Raw genomic sequence first — 16,842 nt, forward strand, 5'->3', positions numbered from 1 at the left:
CGACAGGTAGCCATGCATGTCCATGTTGGTAGACTACATCGACCTGTCGCCCTTCCAACGGGCGACAGGAGTCTAGTTTTATAATTTTTCAAAACAGATGGATATATTTATAATTTTTTTAATAAATATAAAAATAAAAATTCTAGCAACGGAACTGAACCCAACTCACATCTACTACAATTCAGTTGTAGGCCCAAAAGGAAAAAAAATTGAGGTGGTACAGTATGATAATATAATATCGTAGTGGGAAGTATGGACAGCAAAGTGGTGGAAAATGTGAAGAATTTGTGTAAGCTCGCGGTGTGTATACATCGGAATATTCCAAAACACTGTAATTGCAACTAAAGTGTTCGTTCCTCAAGCTGTTGTTTTGCTTCCTCACGAGCGGTCCAGCCTCAAACCTTTTTATGTCCTTTTTCCAACATATCAGATGTAGGCACTGTTCACTTAAACGGGCTATATGGCTGTGTACACGGTGTATAAACGTTACACGAGAGATTACCACACAGTTTAGGGCATAATTGGTGGATTACACGGTCAGCTCATTTACAGGGTCAAAAACGTCAAAACGGCCTAAACGACACGGAAGTTACACGGGTCCGTGCAGCGAACAGGGTGACTCGGCTGGCGACCAAAAGATGGAGTCCATGGCGGGAGACCCAAAAATTGGGCAACTCATGCGCGTGGAACATCTGCGATGTTATATAATGTGATTCTAGGATTAGAGCTGTTCCCCTTCCTCTATTTGTTGCGCCGTCGCCACTCCTTTCTCTACCCCGTCGCCGCCGCTCCCCAATCGGATGACCCATGCTGCCGCTTCACTCCAATCCGGTGACCACGCTGCCATCTACATCGCGTGCCATGCCGCTCCAGACTCTACTGCTCGAAGATCGTCCGTTCGCACCGAGGTGCCGCTCTAGGTGCTGCCTCTCGAAGCTCGTCCGTCCGCATTGAGGTGCTGCTCGACGTCGTCCGTCCGCGCCGTGCCTAGGTGCCACTTGAGGTCAGGACCGTCTCTAGGGACTCTAGGTACTTCTTCTCGCTCCTCCAGTGTCCTATTGCCTGCTTGTGTGTGTATATAGTGCCAAATAATTATGTCAGAGTCGAAGTCAGACACGGATAGTACTAGATAATTATTTTTTTATCTTATATCATTTTTTTTTCCGGGGATCAGAGTCAGAGCGGATAGTGTTGCAAGCTTTCAGTTAATCGATAGATAGAAAATTTTCACTTTATTTGCATCCCTACACAACACATTAAACAATATAGGGGTGCAATCAAAGTGAGCACGGAGAGGGTGACCGCTGATATGTAAAAATAAGACCATTTAGTATTATCTGTCTATTGAAATGTGATAATCTTCCTACATATTATTATATTTTTTTAAGCGAAATCACAACAGACTTTATCATAACACCTAATATTCGGATACTTCGATCGGATACCAGTCATCATATATTATATATTATTTTTTCGGATCCGAGGTCAGAGACGGATAGTATTGGATAGCTATTGTTGTATCCCATATTTACTTCACAAGCCTTCAGTCGGACGGACAGGTGAGAAATATTCGTCCTGTTTTCACCGCTAATAAGATGTAATCACGTAATACATATCTGCTCATTGAGGTAAGAAAAAAGAAGAGATCAGGTGCAAGTTGTTTAGAATTCTTCCACCTTGACACATGGTAGATGATGTTACTAATACTGCACCATATCAAAGCTGACTCTACACCTTACCCTCTTATAATGTCAGCTCAACAGCCTATAAACAACAAGTTTCGGCTGACAGTTTTACAAGGATCCAGAGAACCATTTCTTTTACAAGGATCCACAGGCACCGCTGGTTCCTGCCACCGTAACAAGAGCTATCAATCCGTCAGCGGCGCCCATTAATCTAAGCGCTAAACTTATTTAGATCGCGATAATCTATGGCCACGGAATGCGGGAGCGGTGAATGGTGGCCGTGGAGTCTGCTCCTAGGGGGTGATGCATGCGAGGGAAGTGATTAGTCGTCTGGAGATGGGGGCGGGTAAACTATAAACTGCCAACCCCGATTGTGCCTGTGTGGAATTGTACTATTTGTCGCTGATGGTTGTGTATACTAACTGCCAACATCGTCTGGCGTATTACTTACTGGTTGCAGACCACTAGGTCAGCCTGGGTGAGAGCAATTCATCGGGCCCGGTTGATCCCTTTGACTGACTAAATTAAATCGATCCATTGGTTATATATGTTGTGTTACAGCGCATCGCTACAGGTCTAAGTTTTGATCATCTGCTTGCTTCTGGTTTTAGTCATCCTATTGAAGGTCGGGAGAGATAATCGAGAGGTTGATCTTTTAGCTTATGAACAGATGGTAATAGTAATATCCGTTGGAATAGGTCCACATAGGTTGTACCTTGTACATCGTACGTATCAGGAGATAGGGTAGCATTAGTTTTGTATCCCACTAGTCTCCCCCAAACCTCTCATGTAATTTCTCTACTACAGCGAGCACTCAATCTCACATCACAAGTTCAATTCTCGTAGGAACTGCGAAGATTCTCGGCCTTAGTTTCCGTTGTTTCGTCCGACCACCAACGTTCTGATCCCAGGCCACTCGTCAGTGTTCCTCACATGCTGCTGCTGCTGATCGATCAGCTGAGCAAGCGCATCAGCAAACAGAATAACCTAACAATTCCCGTTGTCCACATCACCTCCGTCCATGCTTCTGTTACCTTTGCAAATCCACGGAACCTTTCTTTCCCTTGCATGGTCCAGGCAGTTGGGTGTCGATGGCACAGCTGCTGATGCTACTCGATCACACGATCGCGGACGTGAATCGTCGTCGATGGTGACAGGGGGTAGGCCAAATCTCTCGCGGCTATCTGGGGCACATGCTATCGTCTTAGTGCTGCCCCTCTCCTCTCCTCATTTCCTTTGACTCTACCCAGCAGTCAGCACAACTAAAAATCAAATTGTTTGTTTATGGAGTATCTTTTTTGTCACCTCAACGGCTAGTTGATTATTACCATTATTTATCGACACAAAATAATTCTCCTGCCAGTGATAGCTGTCCCAGGCCCTGAACAGAACACAACCCACCAAGCAAGCAAGGCATGTGTGCCATGTCCAGCACCCACTCAAGCTGCTGCCTTCCCATCAAAGTCACCTAAACAAATCTTCGAATCTCCATCAATCCACCATAGCCCATCCATCATAGGCCAGCCACTAACAAATTAAATTGAAGAATTTTTTTGTTAAAGGGCCCCATAAACAAACAAACAAACAGAGACATAATTACCACCACTCTTATTTGTAATCCATGTGCCCCTGCTATATAACAATCCCCTAAGCAGTAGCAGCCCATGCTTTCATCTGCCTCCATTCCATCTTCTCCTCTTTCTGTCTCTCTCACACACACACATCGTTTGGTTTTGTGACCATGGAGAGGACGAGAGGGTTCTTGGGATCGTGCTGCCTGCTCCTGTGCCTGGCCGCTGTCGTGGTGGCCGAGCCACTGCCGCAGTACTACAATGCTATCTTCAGCTTCGGCGACTCCTTCTCGGACACGGGCAACTTCGTCATCATCAACTCCGGCAAGCTGCCCAACATGCCCAAGTTCCCGCCGCCCTACGCGCGCTGCTCCAACGGCCGCCTCGTCATCGACTTCCTCGGTACTTACGCAAGCCTTTGAACATTGCTCGTCGATTTAATTCTGCATCGGATCGAGTCGTGTGTTGAACATTGGACGTTGGATGGTGTTTGATTCGAGATTAATTTGCCGGATTGATTGGTTGCTGCAGCCGAGGCGTTCGGGCTGCCGCTACTGCCGCCGTCCGCGAACAAGGGCGTCAACTTCAGCCAGGGCGCCAATTTCGCCGTGATGGGCGCCACCGCGCTGGACCTCAAGTACTTCAAGGACAACAACGTGTGGAGCATCCCGCCGTTCAACACCTCCATGAGCGTCCAGCTCCAGTGGTTCGACGAGGTCAAGCAGACCATCTGCTCCGAACCGCAAGGTCCTTGTTGTCCGTCTTCTCCTCTTTCTTCTCCCTATTCTTGATCTGACAGGCCAGTACGATAACAAACAATACCCGTGCAGAGTGCCGCGAGTTCTTCGGGAAGGCACTGTTCGTGTTCGGCGAGTTCGGCGGCAACGACTACAGCTTCGCGTGGAAGGCGGAGTGGAGCCTAGAGAAAGTGAAAACGATGGTGCCGCAGGTGGTGGCCTCCATGGTGCGCGGCATCGAGCAACTCCTGGACGAGGGCGCGCGGCACGTGGTGGTGCCGGGGAACCTCCCAGCCGGGTGCATCCCCATCACGCTCACCATGTATCCCTCCGAGGACCGGTCCGAGTACGACCCGCGCACCGGCTGCCTCAAGAAGTACAACAACGTCGCCCTCTACCACAACGCCATGCTCCGCATCGCCCTCGACCAGCTCCAGCGCCGCCGCCCCGAGTCCCGCATCGTCTACGCTGACTACTACACCCCCTACATCCAGTTCGCGCGCACCCCCCACCTCTACGGTCGGTCCCCCCCTGCTCCTGTTTTTTTTTTTTCACCTTCATCTTCTTCTTTCCTGCATCTTTCATTCAGCCTGGCTATCTTGATTCATTCCTGGCATGGCGAGTGCTGGAACAGTATGGGAATACCTGCCCCTGTTCTTTCCTCCTCGATCTGTGGCAACGAGCACTGGCCGCCTTTATGGAGGTCAGTTTTCGAGCAGTCTCAGGGTTGCTCACGCGTTGCACGCCGGTACTGCGAATGCAGTTCAAATGTTCAAACTTATTAGCCACTGACTGACTCTGCGGTTACTCTCTACAGACCTGACCTGCCAGTACAGGGGGGGGGGGGGGGGCTGTCCGTCCGGCCGGTTGATGCCTAATCGCGTGCAAACACCGAGCGTGGGCTAGCCCGGCTCGGTTAGAAACATGCCCCTCTCTCCTACTCTCGTAGGTGGGACAGTATAGAAGGCTGTAGCCACACCCTGTGTGTTTTTTCTTGTTGCGTTGCGGTTGGTCGCGCGAGGATCTCTGAACAGGCGTGTACAGTGGTGGTGCGTCAGAGGGGGCGTAGTGGTGCTTCCTAGGGTAGGAGGGGGGCCGGCGAGTGATGGTGGCTCCGGATACGCCGGTGTCAGAGCAGAGGTAGCCAGAGCCCAGAGCAACATCGGTGTGAGTTCACCTACCAACAGATCCAGGCACAGCTGTTTCCGTACGCCGTATGGCCCGTATCTACTGCTCGCCCCTCCTGGCTGGGTTCGATCCTTTCTTTCATGGCCAGGCCGAATTGGCACCGTACCTTGCTCATTATTCGGGACAAAGTGTCGTGTGCTTTAGATGAATTGTGCATCTGATTAACAGGGCGACACCATTAATTACCCGAACGAGGAAATGCCGTGTGTCGTTAGGTCGATCTGATCTCAGTCAGAAGCTGGTCACTCGATCCAGAACGAGGAACTTGCTAGGTTGGCAGTTGCTAGGATTAGACAGGGGCAGAGCAAAGGAGAAACAGAGTGTGCAAGTTTTTGGATGCAAGCTGTTACTAGACACTGAGAGACGGACTCCTCTTTGTGATTGTTTTCCTGCAGGGTACAAGCGGGGCGCGCTGAGGGCGTGCTGCGGCGGCGGCGGGCCGTACAACTACAACATGAGCGCGTCCTGCGGGCTGCCCGGCGCCACGACGTGCGAGGACCCCGACGCGCACGTGAGCTGGGACGGCATCCACCTCACCGAGGCGCCCTACCGCTTCATCGCCAACACCTGGCTCAAGGGACCCTACGCGCACCCGCCCATCGCCAGCGTCGTCCGCGACGACATGGTCTACTGATCAACGAGTCCGTCCGTCCGTCAACGGACAGGGCCGTGTCACGGCGAGCGAACGAAGGTGACCTCCAAGGCGATGGATCGATGTTGGAGAGAGTGGGAGAGCTAACGTGGATTCCATTTGTTCATGTATATTGGGGAGTAAATCTATTACTTTGTTTTTTCTTCTCTTTTTTTGGGTGTCCTTTGTCAAATCGAGCGGTTTTGTTGTTGGTGCCGTGTAATACATGTGTGGGCATGGCCTCCAAAGAAAGCCGGGATGCTTGCCCCTTTAAAAAAAAATACATGTGTGGGCATATAGATTAAAGGAGAAGGAACTGTGATTTTCCCTCTAAAAAAGCTGTGACTTTCAGCTCGCAGACGTTCCTGTCTTCAATTCCCCGTGTGTTCACTGGGATTTTCAACTGGCTGTAAGACGGTAGAGTCGAGGACAAGAAAGAGATGACGGAAGGTTTGTTGGCATCAGACGCTCTAAACTTTTCTGAGGCGCGTGGCATATATACTTGAAACAAGCAACGCACATATGCCAAGGGGCCAGAGGAGCAAAACCAAGCTGGCTAGGCTAGGCTAGCGAAAGCACCTTTGGAGGTGCACAGAGTAACGCAACGCCGCGAGCCAGAATCACTGCCACTTTCGCCACCAAATCCCGCTCCACATGCGCCATTACTCCGGTGCACTGCCCTTTGACGTCCAGACCGTTCCGCCGAGCGATCGCCGCACGCGTACGTACGCCTGCCGTTCGGCACCGCGATCCGGCGGGTGGTTTTCGGGGCGCGGGCGCCGATAGCTGTTGCTGTCGTGCCGCATCAGCATCTGGTTGCTCGCCGGTGGTGGGAGCAGTGAAGGGACGTCGGCTGGGGACGCCGTGCGCCGAGAAGCCAGTGCGGCGCATGTGCGCGTCGCCGCCCCGGGACAAAATCACGTGTGCCGCTGGACGGACGTGCTGTCCCGCTCGTTTCGCTCTCGAGTTATTGTGCGTCGCAGCGAATCTGATGGACTGCCTCGTTCCAACAAAACTATTTTCCGTGGAGAATGTATGCACAGGAGCAACTCTAGGGGAATTGGCCAGAGTATGTATGCACAGGAACGGAATCCAACTCCGGTGAAGCTTCTAGAATAGGGATGGCAGGCTGACACGGCAGACACGGATAGTACTTCCTCATATCCGTACCCGTCAATTTTTTTCACCCGCGGGAATACCCTTGAGCACCTGCAGGCGAAGAGCCGATCACATACCCGTCGTCCGCGGGCATATCCGTTTACCTGCCAAATATTTAGATCGAGAGAAGAGGGAGGTGAGAGCTTCCACACCGATGGCGGACAACAAGTGAGGTGGGCAGCGACTTGGTTTTTCACGCAGGTGGAGAGTTCTAGTGGTGGGGAGACGACGGCGACCGGCGGATGACGTTGGGATGCTGATAGGGGAGCTCCGCTAGCAGCGTTCGGATCCAGCGGCAACGGGCGATGGTGTCCGGCTCCGGCGGCAACAGGAGGTGGCGTCCGACTCCGGCAGCAACAGGAGGCGGCAAATCCAGGTGATGTCACGCCCAACTGAGTCCTGCACCTTCCCCTCCACACTGTACACCTTGTACACCACCAGCAGTTTCTTCCACTGCAACTCAGCATCGTCGAGCGCGGTGCCAAAAACCTTCTTGACTGGGGTCGGGTCGATGGTGGCCGTGCTCTCTAGCGTGAAGAAGGAGAGGTTGTACCCCCTGAGGTTGAAGGACCAACGGCTGGTGGAGGACCAGTTGGTGATGCTGTTGGACCACTTCAGCTGGCCACTGGTGCAGGCGCCATCAGCAGCGGGGGCGGCGTAGATCTAAGGCGGGGCGATGATGTGATGTAGATCTTGGGGGCGAGGCGACAGTTGGAGTTTCAGGGGCACGGTGGCAAGCTATAGGGAGGTGGGATGGTGCGTGGAGCGGTGGGGGTACTATTGCGGTTGCATGATGGAATGTCGCCTCATCCCAGACTCCCAGGGATCGATGGCTCCACCCCTGCCTCTCTCCTCGCGTGGGTTCGTGGCTGTGAGGAAGAGGGACAACCACAGAGAGAGATGGGCGAGAGTGACGATGAGGAGGAGAAGGGGAGGGCCTGACAATGACGGTGATGGGGAGACACAGTATTGGGAGGCGGGGGGTGGTCGGGTGTGGAATTGGGAAGAGTGGATCTGAGTCGGGATTAGGATTTTGAGGATTGGTCCTACGTGTCAGAGAGAACATACGGGTAAACACGTGTCAAAGGTATGGATATACCTTACCAATACCCGTACCAATATACCCATCAAGTAATATTTTTTGCTCACGAACTTACCGGTGGATACCAAATCTGATCCATACCCAATCCTATTTGGGTAATTACCCATGGATAAACAGATAATCAGATTTAATTGCCATCCATATTCCAGAATACTGATTAAACATGTGCGCGGAGAGCAAAACTTGACTTGTGATACCTCAAAGAGAAGAAACAAGACTTGCCCTTTGGTATCATTAGTCTTCTCATGAAGTGAGATCCCTTATTAGGCTAATAATTCCTCATCATGTCATAAATACATGATGTTTTGGGCAAGGTCTCAAAATTTTTAAACTTTGATCATCAATAATTTTTTGAAATGTTTAGTTTCAAAACATGAAAATTATATATGTGGATTTGTCTCCAAGAATATTCTATAATATTATAAATCTATTGGATAAAATGAATAAGTGGTCAAAGATACGTATTGATGACCATGCTATGTCCAAAAGTCGAGTATTTTTAATTAGAGGGACTATGTTTTTTTTTTTAAAAGGTGTTACCGGGCTAGTCCATTGTTGGGCCGATTAAGTCCCCCGATACCGTTATTCTTCCGAGTTTTTTTTATTTTTATATTTTTTTGAGTTAAAATTTAAATAAATAGATTCCCGACGAAAATATTTGCAAAACTAGGCGCCTGCAGAGGGCTGCAGCCCTCTGAGAGGGCGATTATGGGTCCTAACCGCCCCCTGAGAGGGCGGTAGGCCTAACCGCCCCCTCAGAGGGCGGGTGGGGCCTTCCCGCCCGGCCCAGAGGCTTACCACCCCTTGAGGGGGCGGGTAGAGCTCCTTACCGCCCTCTCAGGGGGCGGTAAGGGCTCCACCCCGCCCGCCGCGCCGCACCGCCCGCCCGCGCCCTGCAGGCTATAAAAAAGGCCAAAAAATGGCCAAAAAACCATAAAAATCGGAAAAAAAGGAAAAGTTGAGAAGAGAGAGGAGAAGAGAGGAGAGGAGAGGGGAGGAAGAGAGGTCGGCGAAGCCCTGGTGCATTTGGGCCGCGGATTTAAAGAAAAATTTCGGTAAATCTTTTTTCCTTTTTATTGTTGTTAATTAGTGCAGTAGTAGTATATGACATAGATTTTAGACATTTATGACCTAGGGTTTAGAAAATTGTCAAATTTAGTTAGAAAATGGTACGATAGCAGTTCAATATAGAATATTATTTTTAGTATATTATTTTCAGTATGTTATCTGTAGTATATTATTTTTAGTATATTATTTTCAGTATGTTATTTGTAGTATATAATTTTTAGTATATTATTTGTACCTACGGACGTAGGAGGCAACAGTAGATGATAATTTGCGAACCTAGGGTAGCATTTAAAAACTATTTTATCCGATAATCAGAAATATAGTTTGTTATCTTAACATGGGTTATGTTTGCGGGTGTTTCCAGTGATGGCAGATAAATTAATTTTTCAGATATATTATGGTGAGGGTGAAATTAGGTACGGTCCCAACGGTGTAGATCTGTCTGAATTTTGTCGTGTCATGAAGGGGCTTAGTAAAGCTAATGAGAGGACTATTGTGGGTGTGTGCAAATGGCTCATGCGGTTTTTTCAACTGGATCCGCAGCAATATGAGCTGAAGTTGAAAGCTGTCCTTAGCCGTGCTAGTCATGGATACTTTGGTGAGCTTGTTCCCATCGAAGCCACATCAACTTGGAGGCAGTATGTAGATATATGCTGTGAACATGGCCTGCCGTTTGTTTTGTTAGCTGAGACGTACCTGAAAGATCAAAATGAGGTGAACTCTGCAGAAGCAGTAGCAGGACCAAGTGAGGCAATGGAAGATGAGTCAAAGACGGCTAATGTAGGGTCTAGGGAGGAGGTTGGTGATGTTCCAGAGCTGGAGCCGATGGGTGTAGCTGATGAAGGGGAGCACATCCCTAGCATCATTGAAGATATGGATTTGGAGGATGAAGAGTTGGAGGAAGGCCTTGCCGATGGGGATTCTTCTGATGAGGAGGGTAATGCTCCAGTTCCTGCAGAGTGGCGGGATCAAGAATTTTCGAAGTTGGTGGTTAGCGAGGCTGACCAGACACCGTGACAGTACCATGAGAATGAGGTGTCACAGGATGCTATGTACCCTACAAAAGAGGCAGTTATTGATGCAGTGAAATTCTGGTCGTTGTCTCTTCGTAGGCAATTCAAGGTTGTTAAATCAAGTAAAAGAGAGTATGATGTGAAGTGCTTGGTGCCTCAGTGCCCTTGGCGGGTGCACGCATTCAGAGGAAAATGGGCAGACTACTGGCAATGTTCAATAGTTAAGGAACACAATTGTCACATTGAGGAAATAGAGTTCACCCACCGGAACCTGTCTTCTGCTTTCATTGCAAATGTTATGTACGAAGAGATTGTGGACAACCTAAGGTATGAGCCACGATCAATAATCCGTGCTATCACTACAATACCAACCCGCCTCTAGCAACGCATGCCTCGGAACGGATCTTGGATCCGCTGCTGCCCAGCCCACCTCCTCGCCTAATAACTGCCCTCGGCCAGTCCACCCCTGCAAGGCCGGCGTCCAACTTCCCCACCCCCCTCCGCTGCGCACATAGGGTTTCGCCCCATGCGATTGCTCCTCTTCAGTTGGCGTCGACCGCCGGCCTCCTCAACAACTGCCCCCCCAGGTTAGTCCTGCCCTACATAGACACCTGCAGTCAGTCGCCTACCACGACGCCCGCAGATCTCGAGCGCGCCGTCCACCCTCTACATCCTGTTTGCGCCCCCATCATCCTCCCATGGGCCGTGGGCGTTGTGCTCCCTAGCGTGCTCCGCTCCTCTGAAATCCCCTTCAGATCCAGTTGCAGTGAGGAGGGGGCAGGCGGTGGCCAGATCTGGAGGAGGTTGTCGCATTCTCATCGTGTCCGTGCAGCCATCCCCTCCACTCAACGGCGCCCTGCTGCCTGTCCTCCATCGCCCTCCCCTGGCCCTCGGCATGTACCTCCCCTCGCAATGCCTTCCTCCCTGAGGTATTTATCCCCTCCACTCCGCCCTATCTGTATACATGCGGATCAGTCTATGACATTTGGTGCATGATGTGTGATGCTCTGTGGTAGTTATGATTGATTTTGCTCTACAATATTTCCTTCCAATCAGTAAAAGTCGCTGTTCAAATCTGATGGACCCTGCTGCAGTAGCGAAACAAACCACCCTGATGAGTTTTCCATATCTCCAAGGTGTTCGATAAAATGCCATTAAGATGGATTTCTAGGATAATAAAGATGAGTTGTCTGTCTGTTCCTTTCAATAATATCGAATGGATCATTATCACTCTTAAAGGACTAAACCAATAGAATCGGTCTGCACTAAAAACAAATGGTGAAATTTGACATTAAATGTGCTTGCTGTTGGTGCATTTCGTTTTGTCTAGTTTGATTAAAGTGGAGACCAATAGTTGCTGATCTAAGGTAGAAACTTCAGGCCATTTTCGTTGCAGTGTCCATTATTGATAGTGTTAACATAAGGAAACCTGAATTTTATTAGTTCTCTTTGCTGCAGGGCTTGTCAGTGCGATTTCCGTACTCTTTTTTTTCCAGAGGTAGTAGTTCCATCTTGTGATGATACATCTTTGCATGAGCGTTATCAGTGGCTCACTTGGTGCTCTTTCATGATTGAACAGGCCTTCATTGAGAATTTTTTCTGTACAGATTTGTTTCTCAATACGAATCTCGAGGAATAAAGTTAGCTGTTTGACATCCTTGCAGAAAATATAATGGTTTCCAATTAGTATATGAGATTGAGTTGTGTCAAATATGTTGTCTTTAGGATTCCCTTTTTCTCGGTTCAAGTAATAAAGGGAGCATACAGCATAGGATTTGAGATCGTCAGTATGTGTGTTGTCCTATTTCCCAAACTACCATCTTTAGTTGAATATTTACAACTATTATAACATTCACATATGATAGTTTGAGGGCGTGCATAATAACCATTTGTGTTTTTATAGCAGGGCACTAAACATATGGAAGCTACAGCCTGTATCATACTGCTTTTGGAAGAGTGGCCACGTATTGTAAACTACGGGGAACTCAGGTGCGAGAATTCTGTTCAGTTTGTATGGGTTAGAGTACAAATATTCTTTATGCACTTTTTCATCTAGATATGATTTTTTTTCTCAAGCTGACTTCCTATTTAGAATGTGTGTAGTATAAGATAGCATTCTTATTTCAGCTACCTTACTGAAATTGTGTACGTCTCATTTGCAGATAATTAGATGGATAATTCATGCACAGCTCAAGGAAGAGATGAAAATAGCAATATGAAAAAGTTACCAATCTGATGAAATGAGATGCATTCTGATTTGAGAGAGAAGCAGATCAAACATGTTAATTTGATTATACTACAGTTGAGTTGTGTAGTATTTGGTGCATAGTTCGAGCTGAAGTGTGTATTAAGAGGTTGCATATATGTACCATATACAATACTAAATTATTAATGAAAATCTTTTCAGCAGCTATTCTTGATTGTATGTCATATCTGTTCTGTTGCTCAATTGATGCTCCAGAAATTTAGAAAATGGTAGAAATATCAACATGTTTATTTCTCCCAGTGAGCTAGTTGTAATGTCAAAGAACATTGCTTATTCAAGCTTGCAACGCATATGCAGGTGTTGGTGAAACCAACTATATACGTTGCTAGCTTGCAACGCTTCTTTGCACTTGTTACCAACGCATACGTATGCGTCCCAGTAGACCATTGCAACGCCACCTCTTGCAACGCATGCTTAATCTGTTGGTATAGATGCTAGCAACGATTATTTAGACTTATAGCAACGCATATATACGTTGCTAAAGGGGTGTTTCTCTTATAGTGTATTGAGCAAAGGTTCCAGTACACAATAAACTATGCGAAGGCATAGAGGGCGAAATAAAAGGCTATTGAGATGAGGTTCGGTACATATGAAGATTCGTATCACAATCTACCTCGTCAATTAGCCATAATTTGTGTAAGAAATCCAGGCAGCTACTATGATATCAAGCATTACCCCTCTACTGATGGGGAGTACAGCGGAAAAAGAGTGTTGCAGCGTGCTTTCTTTACATTCGCTGCAACTATCAAAGCATTTAGATATTGCCGACCCATCATATGTCTAGATGGAACATTCCTGACTGGAAAGTACAAAGGGCAGATTTTGTCTGCAATAGGGGTCGACGGTAACAACCAAGTCCTGCCACTAGGGTTTGTGTTTGTGGAGAGTGAGAATGGAGACAACTGGTATTGGTTCCTAGAGCGAATTAAGCATGCAATTGTTCTTGACCGACCAGATGTGTGTCTCATTCATGATAGACATGCAGGATTGTTGCAGGCTTTGCTGGATATGCAACATGGTAGCGTGCGACGGGGTGTACCAGTACAGTGGCCAGATCTCAAAAGCAGGTGGTGCATGCACCATATGGGTGCGAACTTCTACAGACAGTTTAAAAACAAAGAGTTAATGAAGCTTTTCAAGAATTTGTGTAGTCAGAACCAGCAACGTAAGTTCAATGCATTATGGGCAAGACTTGATGAATTGACTCTTAAACAAACTGCGGAGGCTGCACCTAACGGTGAGAAACCAATAGCTCTCGGTCCTCTCCCAATCGATACTCCGCAGATTGTAAGGAGATCGGGCTCATCTATTAGGAGCTTTTCACAGTGGATATGCAATGAGCCGAATGAAAAATAGGCTCTGCTGTATGACAGTGGTGGTGCCAGGTATGGAGTAATGACTACAAACCTTGCAGAGGTTTATAACTGGGTCATGCGAGGAATGAGGTCCGTACCACTAGTTGGAATTGTAGAAGGCATTTTGCATGGGACCTGCAAGTACTTCATTGATCGGTATGCAGCTGCTAAGGTTGTAATGGAGGACAATCGTATGCTTTACGGGCGGATGCTATGTGAGTATATGGAGAAGGCAAATAGGAAGGCCAACATGCATCGTGCAAATCAAGAGGGCACTGCAGAGCACAGGTTCAATGTCCTGTGTCGGGATAAGGGTCGGAGGGGGGGGGGGGGTAGACGTGAGCGGTATGTTCAAGAGTGTGTGCTAAGGAGTGGGACATGCATATGCAGTTGTCAGAAGTCACAATTACTCCACAAACCTTGTACACACGTCATAGCTGCGTGCACGGAGCACCATATGCTTCCAAGGCAATATGTGTCACAATATTTCATGAAAGATCAAATACTGAACACTTGGAACTAGGAGTTGTATAGTTACGGCATTGTTGACACTTTTACAAGTAACCCAGGGCCTGCAAGAATATATGTGCCTGATTTGGGAAAAATGAAGAACGCACCGGGCCGAAGACAAACTTGTCGGATTCGCAACGATATGGATGAATCCGAGGCTGGCCTAGGATTAAGCGATGCAGTCAGTGCAATGAAGTAGGTCACACTTATAAATATTGTCCCAAAAATGCAGGCGGTGATGCACCTGTTGTCTAGGTGAGCTTCATGTGTGTTGAGCTAGTTTTGTACCATTTTAATATTTGTTAATTTCGCATATAGTTAATTTACATTCAAAGTATATTGTTGTTGTATTTATTTATCAATGTGTTAATGTACATGTCTTTCAAATGCAGAGATGGCTCACCCTTCGACCCCCGAGCTTTTGGACCCTGCTGTGGACAAGAAGCATCGCAGCTTCTTATCCGCCGAGCACCAGACGGAGCTAGGAGTGTTTCGCCCACGAGGCCCTGGAGGGCTGCTGACGATAGACGAGCGATGGAGCCACAGGTACTTAAAAAATTTGATACAAAATTGTCATATCACTGCTGTTGTTATATATTATTGATATACTGCAATACTTATAGGTTGGCAACGGCCGGACTCCTACCGCTTTGCTGGTTGGTCGAGGCCCGACCGACGGAGAACCCCGAGGTTGCGGCCCGTCGTTTCTACTTCGATCGGTCGCTGATAGCAGCACTGGTCGACTGTTGGAGGTCGGAGACACATACGTTCCACCTCCCGTGCGGAGAGATGACCCCGACCCTGCTGGACGTCTCCTACCTCTTAGGCCTTCCTTGCGCGGGAGCTGCAGTTGGGGTCATCGATATGCATGCTGACTGGATGAACGACATGCATCAGTGATTTGGGCCGGTGGAGCAAAAGGCGGACGCACCCCCCTACGTGCCTGAGTTCTTATCCAATGCATGAGGGCCAACGAAGAAGTGGATCCTACAGTTCCAGGTACGGTAACATACAACCTATCGAATACTAACAAAGTATGTCGTAATGATCCTTTCTGACACCAGTCATATGTGCAGCCGGTGTACATACACCCACACACCAACGCATACGCGGTCTCGAGACATTTGGAGGCCTTCCTGCTTTGGTTGTTTGGGTGGGTGATGTTCACTAGTGGCCAAGGCCACCTGGTTACGAGGACGCTTATGCCGTACGCTCGGTCGATAGCGGACGCTGATGCGGAGGACATACCGCAGTTCAGTTGGGCATCCGCTGTTCTTGCTGCGACGTATCGGGCGCTCTACGACGCATGCACGAAGAAGGAGGCACTAGCCACTTTCACCAGGTGTCCACTTCTTCTTCAGCTATGGTCGTACGAGCATTTCGCCATAGGCACGCAGGTGGTGGACCGCTCCCCGTACCCAGAGGAATGGTACGGCGAGACGGACGAGGACGCGCCTACAATGGCCTCGCTGTGGTGTTGTCGACGGGTACATATTTTACATGAAAAGTTTCCTTCGTATTGTGTTAGTCTCTGAATATTTGTATTGATGTTTGTCACTCAGCCACACTGGGCCCACGAGCAGCCTCGTAGCGCGTATGAGCATTTTCGTACCTAGTTTGACAGGCTACGTCCTAACGATGTGGTATGGGAGCCATACAGCGTTCGGTCCGTGCAGACACGTGCAGGGTTGGGTTTGTCACCCTTGTGCACCCGCGACGAGGAGTACTGGCTCACCAAGGCGCCCCTTGTCTTCGACATATACGTCGAAGAGTACTCACCGCACCGCGTCATGCGGCAGTTTGGCCGTCACCAGGCATTCTCGCTCGTCCCCATCCGTACCGTCCCCGTGCAAGTCCACAGGTACATTTGCAAAATTATAGTTTGAGCAACCTTCGTTTCAGTTTGACTTACATTTATCGTGGTTTGAATGCAGGTACACGCGGAAAGGCCAGCCAGCTGGCAACCTCTGGACAGAGTGCTTGGCCCCTTACGTGGCAACATGGGCCCAAGCGCTACAGGATGTCATTGATGAGGCGCGTCCCCACAGCGAGGGGAACTTCAGGGAGTACCTACGGTGGTATGTACCACGTACGCGGACCCGTGTCACCTACACCCCTGAGGATGTCCGGCCCCACATCGCATCGACAATGGAGACATACCCGGTGCATTGGGACGAGGACGCCACTTTAGCAGTAAGTAACTTTTTGAAGTCCGTACTCCATATTGAATGAACATAACCGTATACTTTAATTGTTCACTTTTGTTCGTATCCGCAGACAGATATCATTTAACACGACCCCTTCTACCACGTCATGGAGGGTCAGAGCAACATGGTACGAATTATACTTTTGAATAATGTTGAACAATATCCTTTACTTATTGTTATTAAACATTCATTAGGTCCGTCTGCACAAGTCTCGACGCAGCCTCGTAGATCGAGCCCTGTGCGTCCACAGTCAAATACTCCGGGAACCCTTCTTCCTAGTTTCTAATACTTTTAGCAAAATAAGTTAGTATTGTGCTCAGGTTACTTCGGTGACGAGGCCGGTCCATCTTC

At 48.6% G+C, this 16,842-nt stretch overlaps 1 protein-coding gene across 1 annotated transcript; it reads left to right on the forward strand.

Moving 5' to 3' along the window:
* Positions 1 to 3,327: 3,327 nt before the first annotated feature.
* Positions 3,328 to 5,972, forward strand: LOC133928618 (GDSL esterase/lipase At5g45910-like). The gene is made up of 4 exons (XM_062375028.1): positions 3,328 to 3,658; positions 3,788 to 4,003; positions 4,087 to 4,512; positions 5,577 to 5,972. The coding sequence occupies exons 1-4, from the start codon at positions 3,427 to 3,429 to the stop codon at positions 5,813 to 5,815; spliced, it is 1,113 nt and encodes a 370-aa protein (XP_062231012.1). The 5' UTR covers positions 3,328 to 3,426; the 3' UTR covers positions 5,816 to 5,972.
* Positions 5,973 to 16,842: the final 10,870 nt, after the last annotated feature.

Source organism: Phragmites australis, chromosome 9 (assembly GCF_958298935.1).
Source record: "Phragmites australis chromosome 9, lpPhrAust1.1, whole genome shotgun sequence".
NCBI lineage: Eukaryota > Viridiplantae > Streptophyta > Magnoliopsida > Poales > Poaceae > Phragmites > Phragmites australis.